The 17,044-nt window shown below is 41.1% G+C and overlaps 1 protein-coding gene across 2 annotated transcripts in view; it reads right to left on the reverse strand.

Annotated features, from left to right (window-relative positions):
• Positions 1–1,809: 1,809 nt before the first annotated feature.
• Positions 1,810–17,044, reverse strand: part of SLIT3 (slit guidance ligand 3) — a 796,526-nt gene continuing 781,291 nt past the window's right edge. For both annotated transcript variants that reach the window (XM_072630930.1, XM_072630932.1), the window contains 4 exons: positions 12,427–12,581; positions 9,895–10,180; positions 6,330–6,538; positions 1,810–3,808 (listed from right to left, as the gene is read on the reverse strand). In XM_072630930.1, coding sequence (XP_072487031.1) covers positions 3,573–3,808; positions 6,330–6,538; positions 9,895–10,180; positions 12,427–12,581 — 886 coding nt within the window. In that variant the 3' untranslated portion in view covers positions 1,810–3,572. The remainder of the gene's footprint in view (positions 3,809–6,329; positions 6,539–9,894; positions 10,181–12,426; positions 12,582–17,044) is intronic.

Genomic DNA, 17,044 nt, shown 5'->3' on the forward strand with positions numbered 1-17,044 from the left:
AATGACCCTTACAGCCCTTTGGAGCTTCTGGCATTTAGGTTCAGTAGGATCAGTGGATTCTTGCTTCAATGGGAAAAAAACCATACCTTTGCAAGACTAATTTTCCTCATTTATAGAACTGGGTTATATCACTTCTATGTTCAAATACCTCCAGTGGCTCCCTATTAAACTGAGGGAAGTTTAGACTCTTGTGACTGACATCCAAGGCTCTCTGCCGTCTTGGGGGTCACCCTACTTCTCCATTCTTTTCTCATATTACCATCCTCTAGTCTCTCAATACTCTAGGTAAACTGAACAATTTGCCATCTCCCTTCCTACCCTCTCCTGTGTACCCCTTGTACTTTCAATCTCTGGATTTTTTCTCATGCTCTACCTTGTACAGTGCTGTCTTTTTTCCAATTGAAATTTCCCCCGTTCTTTAAAGCCCAACTCAAATACAGTTTTTAGCATCGTAGGGTGTAGACCTGGAAGAATGTGTAGAGATCAGTTACAGCTGCCTTATTTTGCAGAGGAAAAAACTAGGATCTCACTGTGATTGCCCAAAGTTACCCCAGTTAATGTGCGAGATCTGAGATTTAAACCTAGGTCCTCCAGCTCAAAATTCTTCTCTTTTTGCTATGCCAGACTACCTTGATGCAACCTCTGAAATCCCAGGTTGAAGTTCCTTCCCCCTTTAGATCTCATGTAACTCTTTTTCATTTGTCATGGACTTAACATGTCACAGTTATCTGTGTATATGTTTCTATAAACTCAGTGACAGAAACCATGCTTCATTTAATCTTTTTAACTCTCCTAGTATTCAATGTGTGCACTGCAAATAGTAGGCACTTAATAAATGTTTCCTGAATTGAACTAAATTAAATTAAAATAAGCTCATCTGCCAAGGGGTTGGGAAACAACCTTGAGAACTTAAGCTGGAGCCTTTGGAAGATTGGAGTCTTCCTCTGTGTCCTCTAGCCCTGGACATGGATGCTTTTCAAAAATCTCCCTTCCGGTACTGTAAGGGGGCTCAAGGGGAGGCAGTGCTACCCGTTGTCTGCTTGTATATCCTTTTTTACTTTGGGCTAGTCCTAGAGCCTATGCCAGTGACCGCTGGGCATCTTTCAGTACAGTTCAGTCTAGAGGGCATCAGTGACCAGTGAAAATATGTGCAGATCTCCTGCCCATAAAATTTCCTCAGGCTCCAATCATGGACTAGTTGTTACTTTATCTCCCACTCCAGGATCAGAGAGGAATTTAAAATGTATTTAATTGGGCACTGGAGAGTATTGCAACCCTCCCCCCGCAAAAAACCCCCAAACATTAGCATTCAAGGTGTTTCAGAATCCGTACCCAACCTACCCTTTTCAACTTTCTCTTCTATTCACTATGACCTCCAATCCACTCCCACACAAACTTATTCCACATTAAGTATCTCCCCTACCCCTTGTCGCTTTAAAGTCTTGTAGTGTTCACTCTAGTCACACTGCCTGCATGTCTCTGAGGTGTGTAGATGAAATCTCTGAGACCATGGGAACAGGCTGACTCCTGTGCTTCATGGATATTTCATTTGCTCTGGGCATGAGCTTTCTTTCCTAACAGTCAGGCACAATTCCCAATCCCCAAGTCTCAGAGCTAAGCAATCAGCTTCCTCTTGATTCTTTTCCACACTGGGGTTGCCAAAGTCCTTCAAAAAGGGGAACAGCCTTTGCCCCAGAAAACAAACCAATTCAGAAGCTCCAGGGTAAGATAAGAACAAGATTAATAAGAAAACCATACCACAGAGTAGTGCTAAGTCACAGTATTCATCAGAGCATGTGATGACCCCTCTGTAACCCAATCATTTATTTAAAATGACATCAGAATATGACAGTTCATTAATAAAAAAAAAAACCACACACAAGTTCATATGGAGCAGTGGTATTGTTATATAATTTTTATAAAGCATCCTTTTTCCTTTCTTCATATTAGAGCTAGTTACTGAGCCATAGAAAGTCTTTAAAGATGGCCTGGTTCAAGATCTTTTGGGACCTGGGCCAATTACTTAAACCCAAAGATACTTGGGACCTCTTGTCAACCTTCTCAGAGCCATCTGTCATGGCTGATTTAGTCAAACTAGAAACATAGCTGAGTATCTTAAGGGTATCACTTCCCTAAGCACTTCAGGAAGCTTCTTGGAACTGTGATGGAAAAATTTTGAGATAGGTGTGAGATGAAGGAAAGGACTGCGTGTATGTATGTATGTGTATGTGTGTGTGTGTGTGTGTGTATGTGTGTGTGTGTATGTGTGTGTGTGTGTGTGTGTGTGTGTGTCAAAGAAAAAACAGGCAAGCCTAAGGTTACTGATCTTCCTCCTTGCTCTGTCATTTGGCAAAGGGGGAAAACATGATGGGTCTAGAGACACAGGTCCCAGCTCCTGGGTTCTTTTGCTAACTAGTTGTGTGATTATGAGCAAGTTACTGCCCCTCTCTGGCCTCAGTTTCCCTACTGTAAAATGAGGAGGTTGGAATAAAAGAGCAATAAAGTTCTATAATTCTATGATATTTCTGCACCATAGCAACCATGTAGGCTTCCTACTCCCCAATAATGAAACAGAGGAAGCTGGCTCTAGCCTCTTGGCACAAAGAGCTCCTTGGGGAGGTTGGGACAGAACGTATGCTTAGCTAGTCCTCAGGGAGATGCTCTAACATCCCGTGACCTTCTCTCATCTTTTCATCTCTAGTGGTTACTTAGTGAAGTGCCTGGCACCTAGTAAGCGTTAATGAATGCTTGTTGATGGGCAACCAGTGCAGAGCTGTGCATTAGGCTAATGGCTTGAAACAATAAATTTATGGGAGAGCCCAGCTCTAAACATAGTGGGAAAGGGATCTCAAGCTACCATGCCTCTTAGATCTGCCTAAACTTTGGGGTCTACAGTTGAGGTGAGGAGGTGAGGGAAAGGACCCAGATCAGGTTTGAATACAATGTATGGAAAAGCTGAACGGAAAAGACTGAAGAGGATATTTAGGTTAAAGATATGAATACTGACCACTGTTAGCATGGTGTTTCTTGGGATTTAGGTGGTTCTAAGGAAGAAGGGAAGAAGTAAGGAAACAAGGAATCAAGGAAGGAAGGGAAAGACTTTTTCTTCTGTTCTCCTATATGGTTCCCACCCAAGACTTCAGTACTGCCTAGGTCTCCTCTGACATGGCACTATTGTATCAACATATAAACTTTCCCCTATTTCTGGGGCAGGCTATTACTTCTTTATTATCCCTTTAAAATTTTTTATTAGTCATTTTCTTAAAATTTTAAACAACTGTTAAAAAAACCCAACAACACAAAACAAAAACCTCAGTAAAAATAACTCACTATATGATACATATACCCAAATGGTGTGATACTTTATATAATAAAAGATGAAAATAGTCACTTTCCATAATAAAAATAAGTTCTATTTTTTGTTTATTTTACAATATACTTAATATTTCTCTTCTTCTTTTCCTTCTTCCTCTTCATTCAAAGAAACAAGGTCCCATGTTTGCAATCCCTATTGAGCCGATGTCTGGCAATGCCTGCCTCCTCAAAGTGGTGGAGACTTGGGGAAGACGGGATTAGGAACATTTGTGACACCCACATTCCACATGTCTCTCCAGCTCCTCCACAAACGAGGAACCATCTGTGCACTGGAAGACATATTTCCGCCGCTTGCTGCGTATGGGAACGCAGCATTGGGAGCCGCAGCTACCACGACATTCCATCAGGGGCACCTTAGAGGCTGTGGCACATGATGCATAGCCCTGCTGCCGGCGGATCACCTCTCGAACCACCTCCCCCTGGCATGGGCTCTCTGTAGGGACAAAGGAGGCGGGCACAAGCTTGGTTAGGGGGCCCAGATGGGCATTATAATCATTTTGAAATGACACTCTGATGCGCTGTACATTCTTTCCTGGAGAAGGGTGGCATGCCTGGGGGTGGTAATTGTCATTTGTGGGTAGCAGGATGCCCATCTCTGTTTCTTCTGCCTCATCTTTTAACCACGTTGCCTGCCACTAAACAACCAATGCCTCCTATACTTTTAAATTTAATCTGACAGTCAAGGCAAGATGGAGTCAGTGCTCTAATCGTGACACTGGGGAGGGAACTAAGGAGAGCATGAAACTCAAGGTCCATTAAGCCTGCTATAATTTCTCCCCCCCCTTTTCTAAGTAATTTTAATTTTAAATCTTATTTTCTTTGACATCTTTTGTGTTATGTCACTTTCAGTTCTGAATGTAGCCCTCTTCACTCCCCTGGCTAGTAAGTAAAAGAATACAGAAGAGAAAAAATGATCAGACAAAACTAACTACCATATCAATCTGGCACGGAAAGTCACCGAGAGGAGAGGCAACTTTCTTTTAAAGTATAATTTTGTACTATTTATACAAATTACCTATGATTTCGTAGGGGGTTCTTCAAATGTGGGGATTCCTTCCACTAATGCAGATTGCCCAGGAAACATACAGATTAAGTAATCTTATAAGGGTATGGGAGTGTCAGAGGAAAGATTTGAACTCAGGTCTTCCTGACCAATCCCAACAACCCCATTTATTCCCTATGATACAGTCCCTCTCGGCTATGTACCAGGAGTGGGTAGACAATAGGGCTGTGGTTCTGCCCTTAGCAGAGGGACGTTGTCTGACTGAAGGAAAATGGTGACAGGGCCCTCTGGAAGCAATCAGAGTTTCTGGGAGGCAGAGCAAATCTTGAAATAAGAGAGGTCAATTTTAGAGAGAGAGGATACCTCTAAATTGGTTCCGATAATCAAGGGCACTAACCAAAAGAAACAATTTACTGTTAATGAGAACATGCTATTCTGATGCTCCATTATGCAGTGGAAGTAACCTGGGCCTTCAAACATCATGTGAAGAAGTATATAAGCCTTGATATGGACCACACAGAAAGGCTCCAAATAAGGGCCAGCCTCGTGAACTTCAGACAGACTTCACCAGGAGACTTGAGCACATATTAATCTGGCTACAATGACTTAAAAACAACATCTTCAGACAGAGACATATTCTGGTCTGTTTTGGTGGAAGGAAAACACAAGGATAAAATAACAGAATCTTCAAGAGGGAGAAAGAACCTGATCAACTGTCAAATTCTGACAGGGTTGGCGGCAGTTGGGATTGACTCCAGAGACGCTATAGGCTGCTTCCTCAGGGAGGGTGTCTCGTAAATTAAGACTCATTCTTACTCAATACTTTTTCTTTAATAGCTATCTTATTCAGTTAGTTTCTTGGCTTTATGTATTTACAAATTTTTTTCTTGTAAATTGCTTATTTTTTGTCTGTGAATTATTTTGTTTGCTTATTTTTATTGTTTATTATATATTATTATAGGTATGTAGCATATTATATAACATAAAATATAGCACATTGTATAATAATATATTTTATATTATATTTTTAAATATTCATTATATTTTGTTATATTTATTTTTGTTTTTTGTATACGAATGGTTTATATTCTTTCTTTTTTTGTTTGTAAATTTTAAGGACCCATCCTTACACATACATCCTTATGTATGTATCTAAAGCACAAATCAGCAACTTGATAAATGTTTTTTGAAGGAACTCTGAAACTGATGTTACGTTTTCTGAGACTACCTAATAATATCCAGATCTTTCTAGTGCTTCCATGGGCAGTAAAATCCTAGATCCTGAGGTAAGCTTTTAGGTGGGAGTTTTAAACAGCTCACAAAGATCTCCAACTCTTAAAACAATGAGTGCCAAAGAATGGAAAACAAAACGGATGCTCATTGACTGAGAAATGACTAGGCCAATTCAAATAGATTATTATCGTGCTGTAAGGAACATTGACTAGAGAGAAGTATGGGAAGATATAGACATAATCTATTACAAAGTAAAGTAAGTAGAACCAGGAAAGCAATGCGCATAAGGACTACAGCAAAGTAAATGGAAAAAACACCAATACCTAAAACAACTAAAATGGAATGCTGTGAAACTGTAATGGCCAAACCTGGCCACAAAGAAAAGAGAGGATTGGCAGAAGTGGAGGACCGTGGGTGTAGAATACTGCATATAAGTCAGAGGTTTTTGATTGGTTGTTTAGTTTGCTAAGCTTTTTTTCTTTCTCTTATTTTATTCTTTATTATAAGGGATGGGACCGGTGGTGATGGATACAGTGGGAAATAAAGGTGATGAAAAAACAAAAGATAGCCATAATAATTCATTTTTGAAAAAAGTTCAGTGTAAAAGAGATTCCCCTCATCTAACCTAGACAGTGTGTCCTGAGTGATGCTCTACCATCCCCCTCTTCCTAGTAATGCCTCCCCCCCGCCAGAGTCCGGGAGCTCAAGGACGGCCCACCTCGTTCACAGTGCTCCCCACTGAAGCTGGGCTCACACACGCAATAGGGCTGCCCCCTCTCAGAGATGTGGCACTGCCCATGGTAGCACTTGAAGTCCCGGCAGAGGCTGACTGAGTCATTCTTCCGGTCGCAAGAGGCTCCCACGTAGCCCTCAGCACACTTGCATGTGTATGTAGAGCCTGAAGCTACACACTTTCCATGGACACACCTGAGAAGGAAGAGGGTTGGAAATGAAAGAACAGATACTGTGTTAGCATCAGTGGTGACCCCTCGTAGGGCCAGTGACTCAGAAGGCAAACTGCTCCATCGTGGAGCCCAATCACTGGGATGAGGACAGGCCTTAAACCAAATTAAGCACAATGGAACTTTAAGAGTTCCTTAAGTAGGAATTTATTATATATTCTTATATGCTAGAAATTCTTATATACTAGAACTGGGAATGAGTACAACTCCTTCCCTAGACTTATAGATGAGAATGTCTCCTATTCTTTAAAACAAACAAACAAAAGATTAGTCAGACAATGCTGAACAACAATACAACTGCTTAAACATGCAGTGTAACTAGTTACATTTAAATAAATTCATGTTAATGTATAAAATTTCTTAACAATTGTTCAGTTTCCCTGTAAGTTCCCATCAGCATTCGTTGTTCATTCATTCCTCTCTGCTTTCCCCCTTACATGCTCCGTGTGTCCTCGAGTCTTCTAGTTTTGTTTTCATTTTGTATTATTTTATAAAGATTTTTCCAGATTTCTTTGTATTCCTCATACTTGTAAGTCTTAATGGCACATTGACCTACCCAAACTTATTCAACTTATCTGCCCTTGTCAGTCAACAAGCATTTATTAAGGGCATACTATGTGCCAGACACCGGACTAACAAGCACAGATATGTTGGGTCTCTCCAGGTTTTTTAGTTATATACAATACTGCTACAAAAATCTTTGAATGGATCTTTCTCTCTCTCTCTGTCTCTGTCTCTCTCTCTGTCTGTCTGTCTGTCTGTCTGTCTGTCTCTCAATATATTCTCAGTAAAAGTATTCACAGGCCAAATTACCAATTTTTTGATAACTTTTACTTTCTTTTTCCAGCTTGCTGCTCTTCAAAAACATTTCACAACTTTGTAATTCTACCAGCAATGAATGAGTATATACTTGTTTCTCCATAATCCCATTAGCATTGTTTCAATATTTTTTATTATTTTTATTTTTGTGAGTTTGATGGGTGAAAGGTGGTAGCTCAAAGTCATTTTAATTTGTTATTTGTGAAATTATGATTTTTTAATTTCACAATCTGTTTCCTCTTTTGAAAACTGTTCATGTCTTCTGACCATTTATACATTGTGAACTGGGAGATATCTTTGTTGATCTTTAATAATTTTTCATATATTTAAAGTGTCAAATTTTACCTGTTATATTTTCCATAAATATTTTCTTCAATGTTATTTTTCTTTTAAATATATTAGGTTTTGTTGTACGCTATATCTTAATTTTAATGATTAGAAAAAATCATCTCCCTTCCTGGAGATAAGTGCACTCTCATCTATTTTCTTTCATCTTTTTATGGTTTTCTTTGATGTTTGTCCATCACCTAGCTGTAATTCATTCAGGCATAAAAATGTAAGCTACATGTCTAAATCCATTTTCTACCAAATTACTATCTATTTTTTTCCAGCACATCACATAATGATCTTTCCCCCAGATTTTATTCCCTATAGCCTTATCAAACACTAATCTCTTGCTCATATTTGGTTAGATATCTGTAGTTACTATTCTATTCTACTGATTCTTTGCTGTTTGTTCTATGTATTACATAGTTCTGATAACCTCTTTGTAATATGTCTAGGAGTGTAAGATGCTTGTCACCATTTCCCTGCCCTCCCCCACCCCTTACAACCACCTAGCATGTTTCTTAATTTTCCTATTTATTTGTTTTTTTTCACATAATGGAAAATCATTATGGTTTTTTCCCAGTTTGATAAGGAAATTCAATTTAATTGGTACTGTATTAAATATGTAGAATATTTTGGGAGTATTGTCATTTTTCCTATATTAATCTTATTCATCTAGGAACACTGACTGCCTCATCAAATATTTAAATCTTCCTTTATTTTGGTTATCATTTGTCAAGTTTTTCTTATGCAGGTCATGTGTATTTCTAAGGATAATTCTCAAATATTTTTGTTCTTGTACATGGGGTTTCTTTTCATGATTTGCATTTTTGCTGGTAAATGAGAACAGAAATGATTTTATGATAATCTAGCATACCAGATCCTTGATGCACTCAATCATTGGCTTATTTCTTTGCTGAAATAGTTGAATTTTATAGCTATACCATTATAACATCTGCAAATATTTTGACCTCTACGTTTAACCTCTTCCTATGCTAATACCTCCAATATCTTTTTCTTCTCTTATTGAAAGTACTAGAATTTCTAGTACTATGCCAAATAAAAACATTGGAAGTGGATGTTTGTACTTACACTAGTGGGAATGTTCCTAATATCTGTCCGTTGCATATTATGTCGGCTCTTGGTTTAAGGCAGATATATTTTACCATGTCAAGAAAAAATCCTGATATTCCAAACTTCCTACTTTATCATGAATGAATGTTGGCTCTTATAATTTTTAAATATATTCAAGTTTTTTTAAAAAAGCTTTTGTTAGTGCCTGCATTTTATTAATAATTTCCCTCCCTTTATTTTTGAACTAGCTTTGCATACCTAGCATAAAACCTTCATAAAAAATAACTTCTGCATGTGTCTCTCTTATTTTTAAATAACATTAGAGAAGAGACCTCTTCTACAGTTATTTGCAGAACCAGTTTAAAAGTCACAGTAAGTGCTTGATCTAATCAGTTTTTAAACTAAGATCTGGATTCCTCACGTTGACCAACCATATCAATTCACTAGACTTGGCTCTGAATGACTTCTGGCTATTTCTTATAATTTAATCCATTTTTAAAGGGTGATATTTTGCCATCACTGAGTGGCTCTGTATGTATACGTGTAAACCCATGTGCATATACATATATATTTTTTTGTATATATTTGTACAGAGATATATATATCTATATATCTCTGTACAAATCCATCCATCCATCCATCCATCCATCTATCTACCTATCTATCTACCACTGTTGCTGCTGTTTGTTTGTCTATCTGTCTGAAACAATGTGCCATGGAATCTTTGAATAAATGTATGGCTCCTCCAAGTCTTCCTCCAAGGACTGCTTTGAAAAAGATAACACTCATTTGGAAAGACAGCTTTTAGTCCATTCATTAAAGAATTAGCCTCATTATCTTACTCACTATACTTCCTACATAACTACAGGACAAGTTTTTCCTGAATTCTAATATCAGTACTTTACACTATATCAAAGAGCATTCTCTTTCTGTCTGTGTCCCCACTCTCTTTCTCCCCTCCCCCTTTCCTCTCCTGTCTGCCTAAGAGCCCTTCAAAGGGGAAAGGGTAGGAGAATCTCATACAGGCAGGGAGAGAGGCAGAACTATGAGCCCTAGGGAGAATGCACCAGGTCCAGTGCACCTGCTCTCCAAGAGACTCACCTGTGGCTGAGACAGGAATCTCTAATTTCTTGGTCACACAATGGCCCCATCCAACCTGGGTGGCACTCGCAGACCACACTACCCTTCTCCACAGAGCGGCACATGCCATGCTTACAGATGGTACATGATTTGCAGCCAGGGAAGACGCCTGGGGACTGTTGGGGCAGGGCCTTGAAATCCTGGAGTTCGTTATTGATGCGGACGTCATGGATACAGCCATGGAAGCCGCCCAGAGTTCGGTCTGTGCCTTGGCGTAAGGCTGAGAGGCCTGTGCTGGTGGGTATTCCTGGAGAGAGAGAGAGTAGACATATAGCTCCCTCACACCTGGCCCCAGCCCCTGCAGTTCCAAGGCAATCATAGAAATATGGACTGAAACTAGGATTTCATTGTTAAAAGAAAGTCCCAGATGAAGAAATTCCATCTTAGCCATGGATACTCACATCTTTGCTACAACTTACAGTCTTAGGGAATCATCAGGAACACTGAAAGAATAAATGTGTTCTCCAGGGTCACACAGTCAGTACGTATCTGAGGTAGGACCACAACCCAGGTCTTCTTGGCTTAGGGGCCAACTGTTTATCCACTAAACCATGCTTCCTCTCGCCCAGTGTAATACTGCAGTGAAAGGGTCCTAAACTGTATCACCAAGCCTGTTCTACCCTTGTGCAAATGCGGCTCACACGCCATTGTTTGGGAGCTAATTCTCTAACGTGAGTAATTTGGCTACTTCTACTTTTTCCTGCTTTTGTACTGTCTTGTACCTTCCAAAGTCTTTCTGCATATCCTATCTTAACTAATTCTCATAAGTGACCCCCAAGGTAGGTGAGAGAAGCATGATTATCCTCATTTTACAGATAAGTAATCTAAGGTTGGGAGAATTTAGATGATTTAGTGAAACCTTTAGACCTGAGATTAGAACCCAGGTCTCCTGACTTCTAGGCCAGTGCCCTATCTGCTATATCATGAGACCTTGGTAGCCAGAACATAAAGGCCTGGTTAAGAGGAGAAAGCAGAAACCAAACCTAGCAGTTTCCAGCGTTCAAGATCCTAGCTGAAAATCTCCCTCTGACACTGATTCTGAGTCAGAAAGCTCACCAGCTACCAGGATGAAAACAAGATGCCTTTTTCTTGTGCTCCCCATCAGGTCAGCTCCTGCCGGGCTCATTCTATCATGATCTTCATGGAAGCGCAGGAGTGATCTGGTCTTATGCCATTCCTTCATTATGTCATTACACTACACCATTCACAGTTGCGGAGATCATAAAACGGAAAGCTGGAAGCATGGAGGAGTTGGGGAAAGTGGTAGAGCATACCTCTCCAAAGGGCAATGGGGTATGTGTCTGGAGTAAGTCTGAGGGACACCCTGGTGGATAATTTGAAGGAGTGTGGGGATAATATTTTAAGACTACAAACTCCTTAAGGGCAGAGATCATGTTTTGTTTAAAATTTGTACCTGTCCCAGCATGCTCCTGTACTTCCCCTCAGCAATAGCTTTCCATCCTGGGGTTCTGCTCTGTTGATTAGTGCTTGCCTCTTGTAGACAAGAAAAGCCTTGGCCATACTTCACTTGGCTCTAGATTCTCTGGTACCTCCTCCTTCTGGCCAGCAGCCTTGTCCCCTTTCTTCCTCTGTGCCCCCCTCCCCACAAAATGCCTTTGCCTTTTGTATTTGTGTCCTTGGTGCTTAGCGGATAGCAAAGGTTTAGCCATTCAATTAGTCATCTATCAACAAGCATTTATTCAATATCTATTTTGTATCAGTCAGTGGGGATATGAGGATTTGTGTATGTGTATGTATATATACATATGTGTGCATGTATATGTATGCACATATAGGTATGTACATATCTATGCATACATATACATATATACACGTACATATACATACACATACATACATACACACATGGCAACTAAGTGGTATAGTGGATAGAGTACTGGACTTATCTTTGTGAGTTCAAATCCAACCTTAGACATTTACTAGCTGTGTGACCCTGGGCAAGTCACTTAATCCTGTTTGCCTCAGTTTGCTTACTATAAAATGAGCTAGAGAAGGAAATGACAAACCACTCCAGTATCTTTGCCAAGAAAACCCCAAATAGAGTCGTGAAAAATTAGAGAGGACTGAAATGACTGAACAACAACATATATGCATATATCCTGACATATATAGATATGTATGTGTGTGTGTATACATATATTCCATACATATCCCATATACACATAATGAAACAATTCCTACCTGCAAGGATTTATATTAATATATATGTTTTACATTGTAATGTATTAAAATCAGGCAACAATCTAGGATGCATGTTCTTTTCCAGACTGGGAAGGAAAAAACAGCAGAGGCCTAAGCCACTGGGCCCTCTGCCTAGTGGCTTGGTTTCCTAGGAATGGGGCCTGCCCTGATTTAGAGGACTGTTCCATTCTGGTCGGGAGTGAGGAGATATGAGAAGGTGAGATGCTAGTCAAGGGGGGGAGGTTTTGCTGACAATCAGAGTTTGAGGCAGGAGTAAGGAGAGATTCTTACCTCCAATGTAGAGGGGTGTGTTGGTGCCAACTGTTGGTTGTTTCTGGAGCTTGCCTAAACTCTTGGGGGCTCCTTTGTCCACCACCAGGTTCAAGGTCTGGTTTAACATCACAAGCTCCACGCTGTGAAACTGCCCATCATTCACAGTCTCCACACTGGGTTACAAAGAGATGGGAGAGAAGAAGATAAAGATAAAACAGTTGGTTAAAAGGAAGCAGCTATAAGACACCATGGTGGCAAAAACCAAAAACTAGAAGCCAGGTCAGTACTCTTTTCCTACTGTCCATCCCCCTAACACCCTTAACTAATAAATACATTAATCAACAAATTTTTATTAAGCACCTAATAAATGCCCTACTATTGGGTACCAGAAAAAGTTGTAGGTTTGGGTTTTTTTTGCATTTGTTTATGTAATATAAGGTCCTTGAGGGCAAGGACATTTATCCTTGCCTTCGTGTTCTCACCTTCCCACTCCTTTCCCCAGATTGGGGCTAGGAAACATCCAATTACTTGTCTCATGTGGGGTGTGAATCCAAATCCTTGGACTCCAAATTCAAGGCTCTTTTTAGTATCTACCCAGATTGCTCCAGTTGCGCTGCTGCAGGGGTGGGTTTAGTTGGAACAACCTCTAAAAACTGTGCAGAGAGAACTGGCTTATGGGGCACCAGTTAGAGAAAGGGGACCACGCTTTAGGTGGAGGCATTGGTGGCTACTCCAGGGCCAGTTTTTGGTTTCTAACTCCAAAGTAACAAATTGGTCATCGGCTCAAATAATCCAAAGGAGGAACCTCTCTGGGGCCAAGCTTCTGAATGCACCTGCCTCAGACATGACAGTACCAGGAAAACAAATGGAAAGTAATGATCGCTGCTCCTGCGCCAAAAAAGGGAAGGTCCACTTCCTTCCAGCAGACACCAGGCCTTTATGTTTGTTTTGTGCTCCCAGCTTTTTCAAAGCACATTCATTTTTATTATCTCGCTTGATCCTCCCCCAAACTTTGCAAGGTAGGCATATAGATATTACAGTATTTCCATTTATAGATAAAATAACTGAGATACAGCCTGGGTAAGTGACTTCCTTAGGTTTGGACAGTGAGATGAAGACACAGACTTTCTCACTACTAGCCTGGTGTTATTTCTACAGTGAAATTCAGGTTCATCTTGACCCAAATAAGATTTTCTCTGGAAATTCTACCATGACTGCACTGTCTTCTCCCCCATGGAACTTCTTTTATAACTTGGAATAACCATCCTCCCCGTAGGGGAGAACCTTCACCAGGTCCCTTTTGTGCATTGTCTTCTAAGCTCCTTAAAGCCAGAACCTGTCTTTCCTTTTGCTTGGATAAATGTTTGATGCTTTGCCTTTCCCAAGGTATGAGTCACATTTCTAAATCCTTGCAGCTGGATGATTGGACAATAGGGCTGGGGACAAATGGAAAGAGCAGTTCCAACTCATTATCTTGACCCTTCTTTTCCACACAGGAGGCCTTAATAAACACACACTGAATTGAACTGAGTTTGGGATAGCTTAGGTGTAGACCTTCCCCTCAAAAGTAGTGAATGCCTTGAGATGGATTCTATGACCCCAAACACTTGTGATCAGCCTTACCCAATTCTGATTAAGACCTTCCTAGCAAGTCATTACTTAATTCTCACTAACAAAGTCCTTTGCTGAAAGGCGACCTCCAGATCTTCAAATCTGCTATTATTATTGTTAAGACCTTATTTTAAAAGCATCTGAGTAACATACAACAGGAGCAGGAAAATAAGAGGAAGAGAGGGTAGCAAGGTCCAGGGAAAATGTTGGAGGTGTGATGGGAGAGGGGGATGATCATCAGTCCCTTATCTTAAATACTTATGTGCACATTCACATATACAGATAAACACTCTCTACTGTGCTGAACATGTACACAAATACACCACACAGCCATGTTTAGAGACATGCACACAGAGATGCACACACATACACATACTGCACACATTCATAAAAAGACACTGTCACAGAAACAGACAGAGTGGCACAGGCTGCTTTGGAGGTGGTGAATTCCTCATTGCTGTAGATGTCTGAGCAGAGGCTGGATAACCATAGAGGCAGGGATGTTTGCAAGGAGACTAGAGTCTTTCCAAATCTATAATCTTAAGAGTCTCTGGGTAACAGACACCCATAATCAGACATATGGAGATATACACACATTAAAAACTAAACACTTCCCCAACTCCAGTTCCAAGACACATTTTACAGTGTCCTTTCCCCTTCCCTGCTTCTTTCCCGAGACCCAGAGCACTGCAATTTTGGCAGACGCCTCTGCTCGGAGACAGTGGCTTGGCAGGAGATGAAGGATGGAGAACCACGGTTGTGGAGAGAGCATGCTTCTCCCTCTTCCTACCCCCCACCAAGAGTCTCTGTGTGTGATCTGTTCTTCTCCTGCTGCCTCATCCCAGTTCCTTCCCTCCCTCATCCTCAGGGCATCCTTAACCTCCTGTCTACTGGCTGTGGGGGCCATGGACAGGTAGTCTCCTCCCTATGGGAGATGCTTTCCCTTCTTGAGACTCAGGTCCTTACACACTATGGTTAGTTGGCCAGAGACGAAATTATATACATCTTTGGGGCCCCCACCATACATACACTGACTAAATGCTTGACAAATAAATAATGCTTTCACACATTTGATACAACAACCCTGTGAGGTAGCCAAGGGTGTCATTTGTATCCCCATTTTATAAATGAGCAACACATGTAATTTGCAAATGTTATACAAGGGATATTTGGAATTCTAGATCACAGATTTAAAGCTATAAGGGACCTGAGGAAGGTGTTATTTCTTCAGACCCCCTCATTTTACAGATGAAGAAGCCAAGGTCTAGCAAGTGAAATGACTTGCCTAAATAAAACCACACAGGCAGGATGGGGTAGTGTAGGATTCAAATCCAGAACTTTCTTCTGAAGCCTGCTCTACCACATGGGCTCCCTGGCACTGAGGATGGGTGAGAAGGGCAGGCAGGTATTCTTAACATGAAAACATTGAGCAGAGAGTTGGCCTGATTCTATTCTTTGGTGACAGATTACCACAAATGTGTGGTAACAGGTACTAAAGGTGCTGAGTTTGTTTCTAAGTAACATGTTAACAGGAGTCTTCTGCAGGCAATGTCTCATCTGAAAGAGGTGATTTTACATTGGGAATTCTGGATACCATTTTAATTCAATGGGGGTAGATATTTTGGGAGCAGGGGGAGATTTTTAGTGCCATGCAAAACTTTATCTCATCTACAATGAGGGCCAGCCTAGTAGCAAGTATGAACAAAGCACCCTGGGTGAGGTAATGAGATCCTCATTACCTTAAGTATTCAAGTGGAGACCTGTCAAGAATGCTGGAGAATTGATAATGTAGATGGTATTGCTGCACTGGATAGGAAATTTGACTAAGTGAGCTCTAAAGTACCTTTTAATACAATGCAACGACATCATGCTAAGATTTTAGGATTCTTTGGTTCTGTAGTTCTGGATTCATTATTCCATAAGTGTGAGTGGCTGAGGATGGAGGAGCAAGGCAGGCTGGGCCAAGCCCACAGATCCCTTTCCTGGCTATGTTAGCTCTGGTTCTGGGTACTTTAAGTTCCTACCACTAGGTGGTAATAGAGATTCACCAAGAAGGACTTTGCTATCTAAGGTAAAGCTAATTAATAACCGCTGTCTACAAACTCAGTGGGGAGTTAGATGTGAGTGGCGAAAACACAGCCTCATCAGGACCAAAACCAGCTCCTTTCACCCCGTCTGGTTGTGGACTTCTAGGCCTTGTTTCAGAAGACCTGGGAAAGTACATTTTCTAGGAACCGCAGAAATAAAGCGAATCACCCCGTAGCCTGGGGAGCAAGAGGTGAGTAGAGCAGCACTGAGGGGCATACCTGCCTCTCCTTTATCCTGAGTGGTTAGAAAGATAAAACATCCCCTGTCCTGGCCTCTCACCGCCACTGAATGACATAGCCCAACAGGTTCAAACAGGCCCACAAGTGTGAAATCAGGCTGTCCTACATAAGACCATCCATTTGAAGTTGGGAAGGACCTCAGGGACCATTTAGTCCGAACTTCTCATTTTACAGATGAATAAACTCAGACCCAGTGAGATTGAGTGAATTGTCTAGGTCATATAGGCAGTACGCATACAAGGTAGAATTTGAATATTCACTTTCTGACCCCACAGTAAGGACTCTTTTCACTGTTCCATGCTGTCCCCAGGAGGATTACTAGTGAACAATAATAAACTGCCTCCCAGTCCCAAGTTCACCTCTCTTAAAGGTAATGGTGGTGGTGGTGTGGGGTCGTCCTGGTCTCAGCAGTTCCTGCCCAGTGAGAAAAAGGGATGTGTGATGAGGTGGGGTGAGTAGATTAAGGCATGAGGCTCTAACTCTGAAATGAACTTGGAAACTGTCTGGATCAGCTGAGGGACCTATGTGGGGAAGGCCCTTGCTCTGTGGTGGGCTATTCTATCTGCAGCTGCTTAGTCCAGTCCCAGTGGTTTGGGGATGGCTTTCTGCAGGCAGTGATGGTTGTGGAGGGATCTGAGGGAGGACAGCTCATTACTTATTGCCACGAAGCCATCCAGACTGCAGCATTTAGTTTTAAC

Source organism: Notamacropus eugenii, chromosome 1, assembly GCF_028372415.1.
Source record: "Notamacropus eugenii isolate mMacEug1 chromosome 1, mMacEug1.pri_v2, whole genome shotgun sequence".
Taxonomy (NCBI): domain Eukaryota; kingdom Metazoa; phylum Chordata; class Mammalia; order Diprotodontia; family Macropodidae; genus Notamacropus; species Notamacropus eugenii.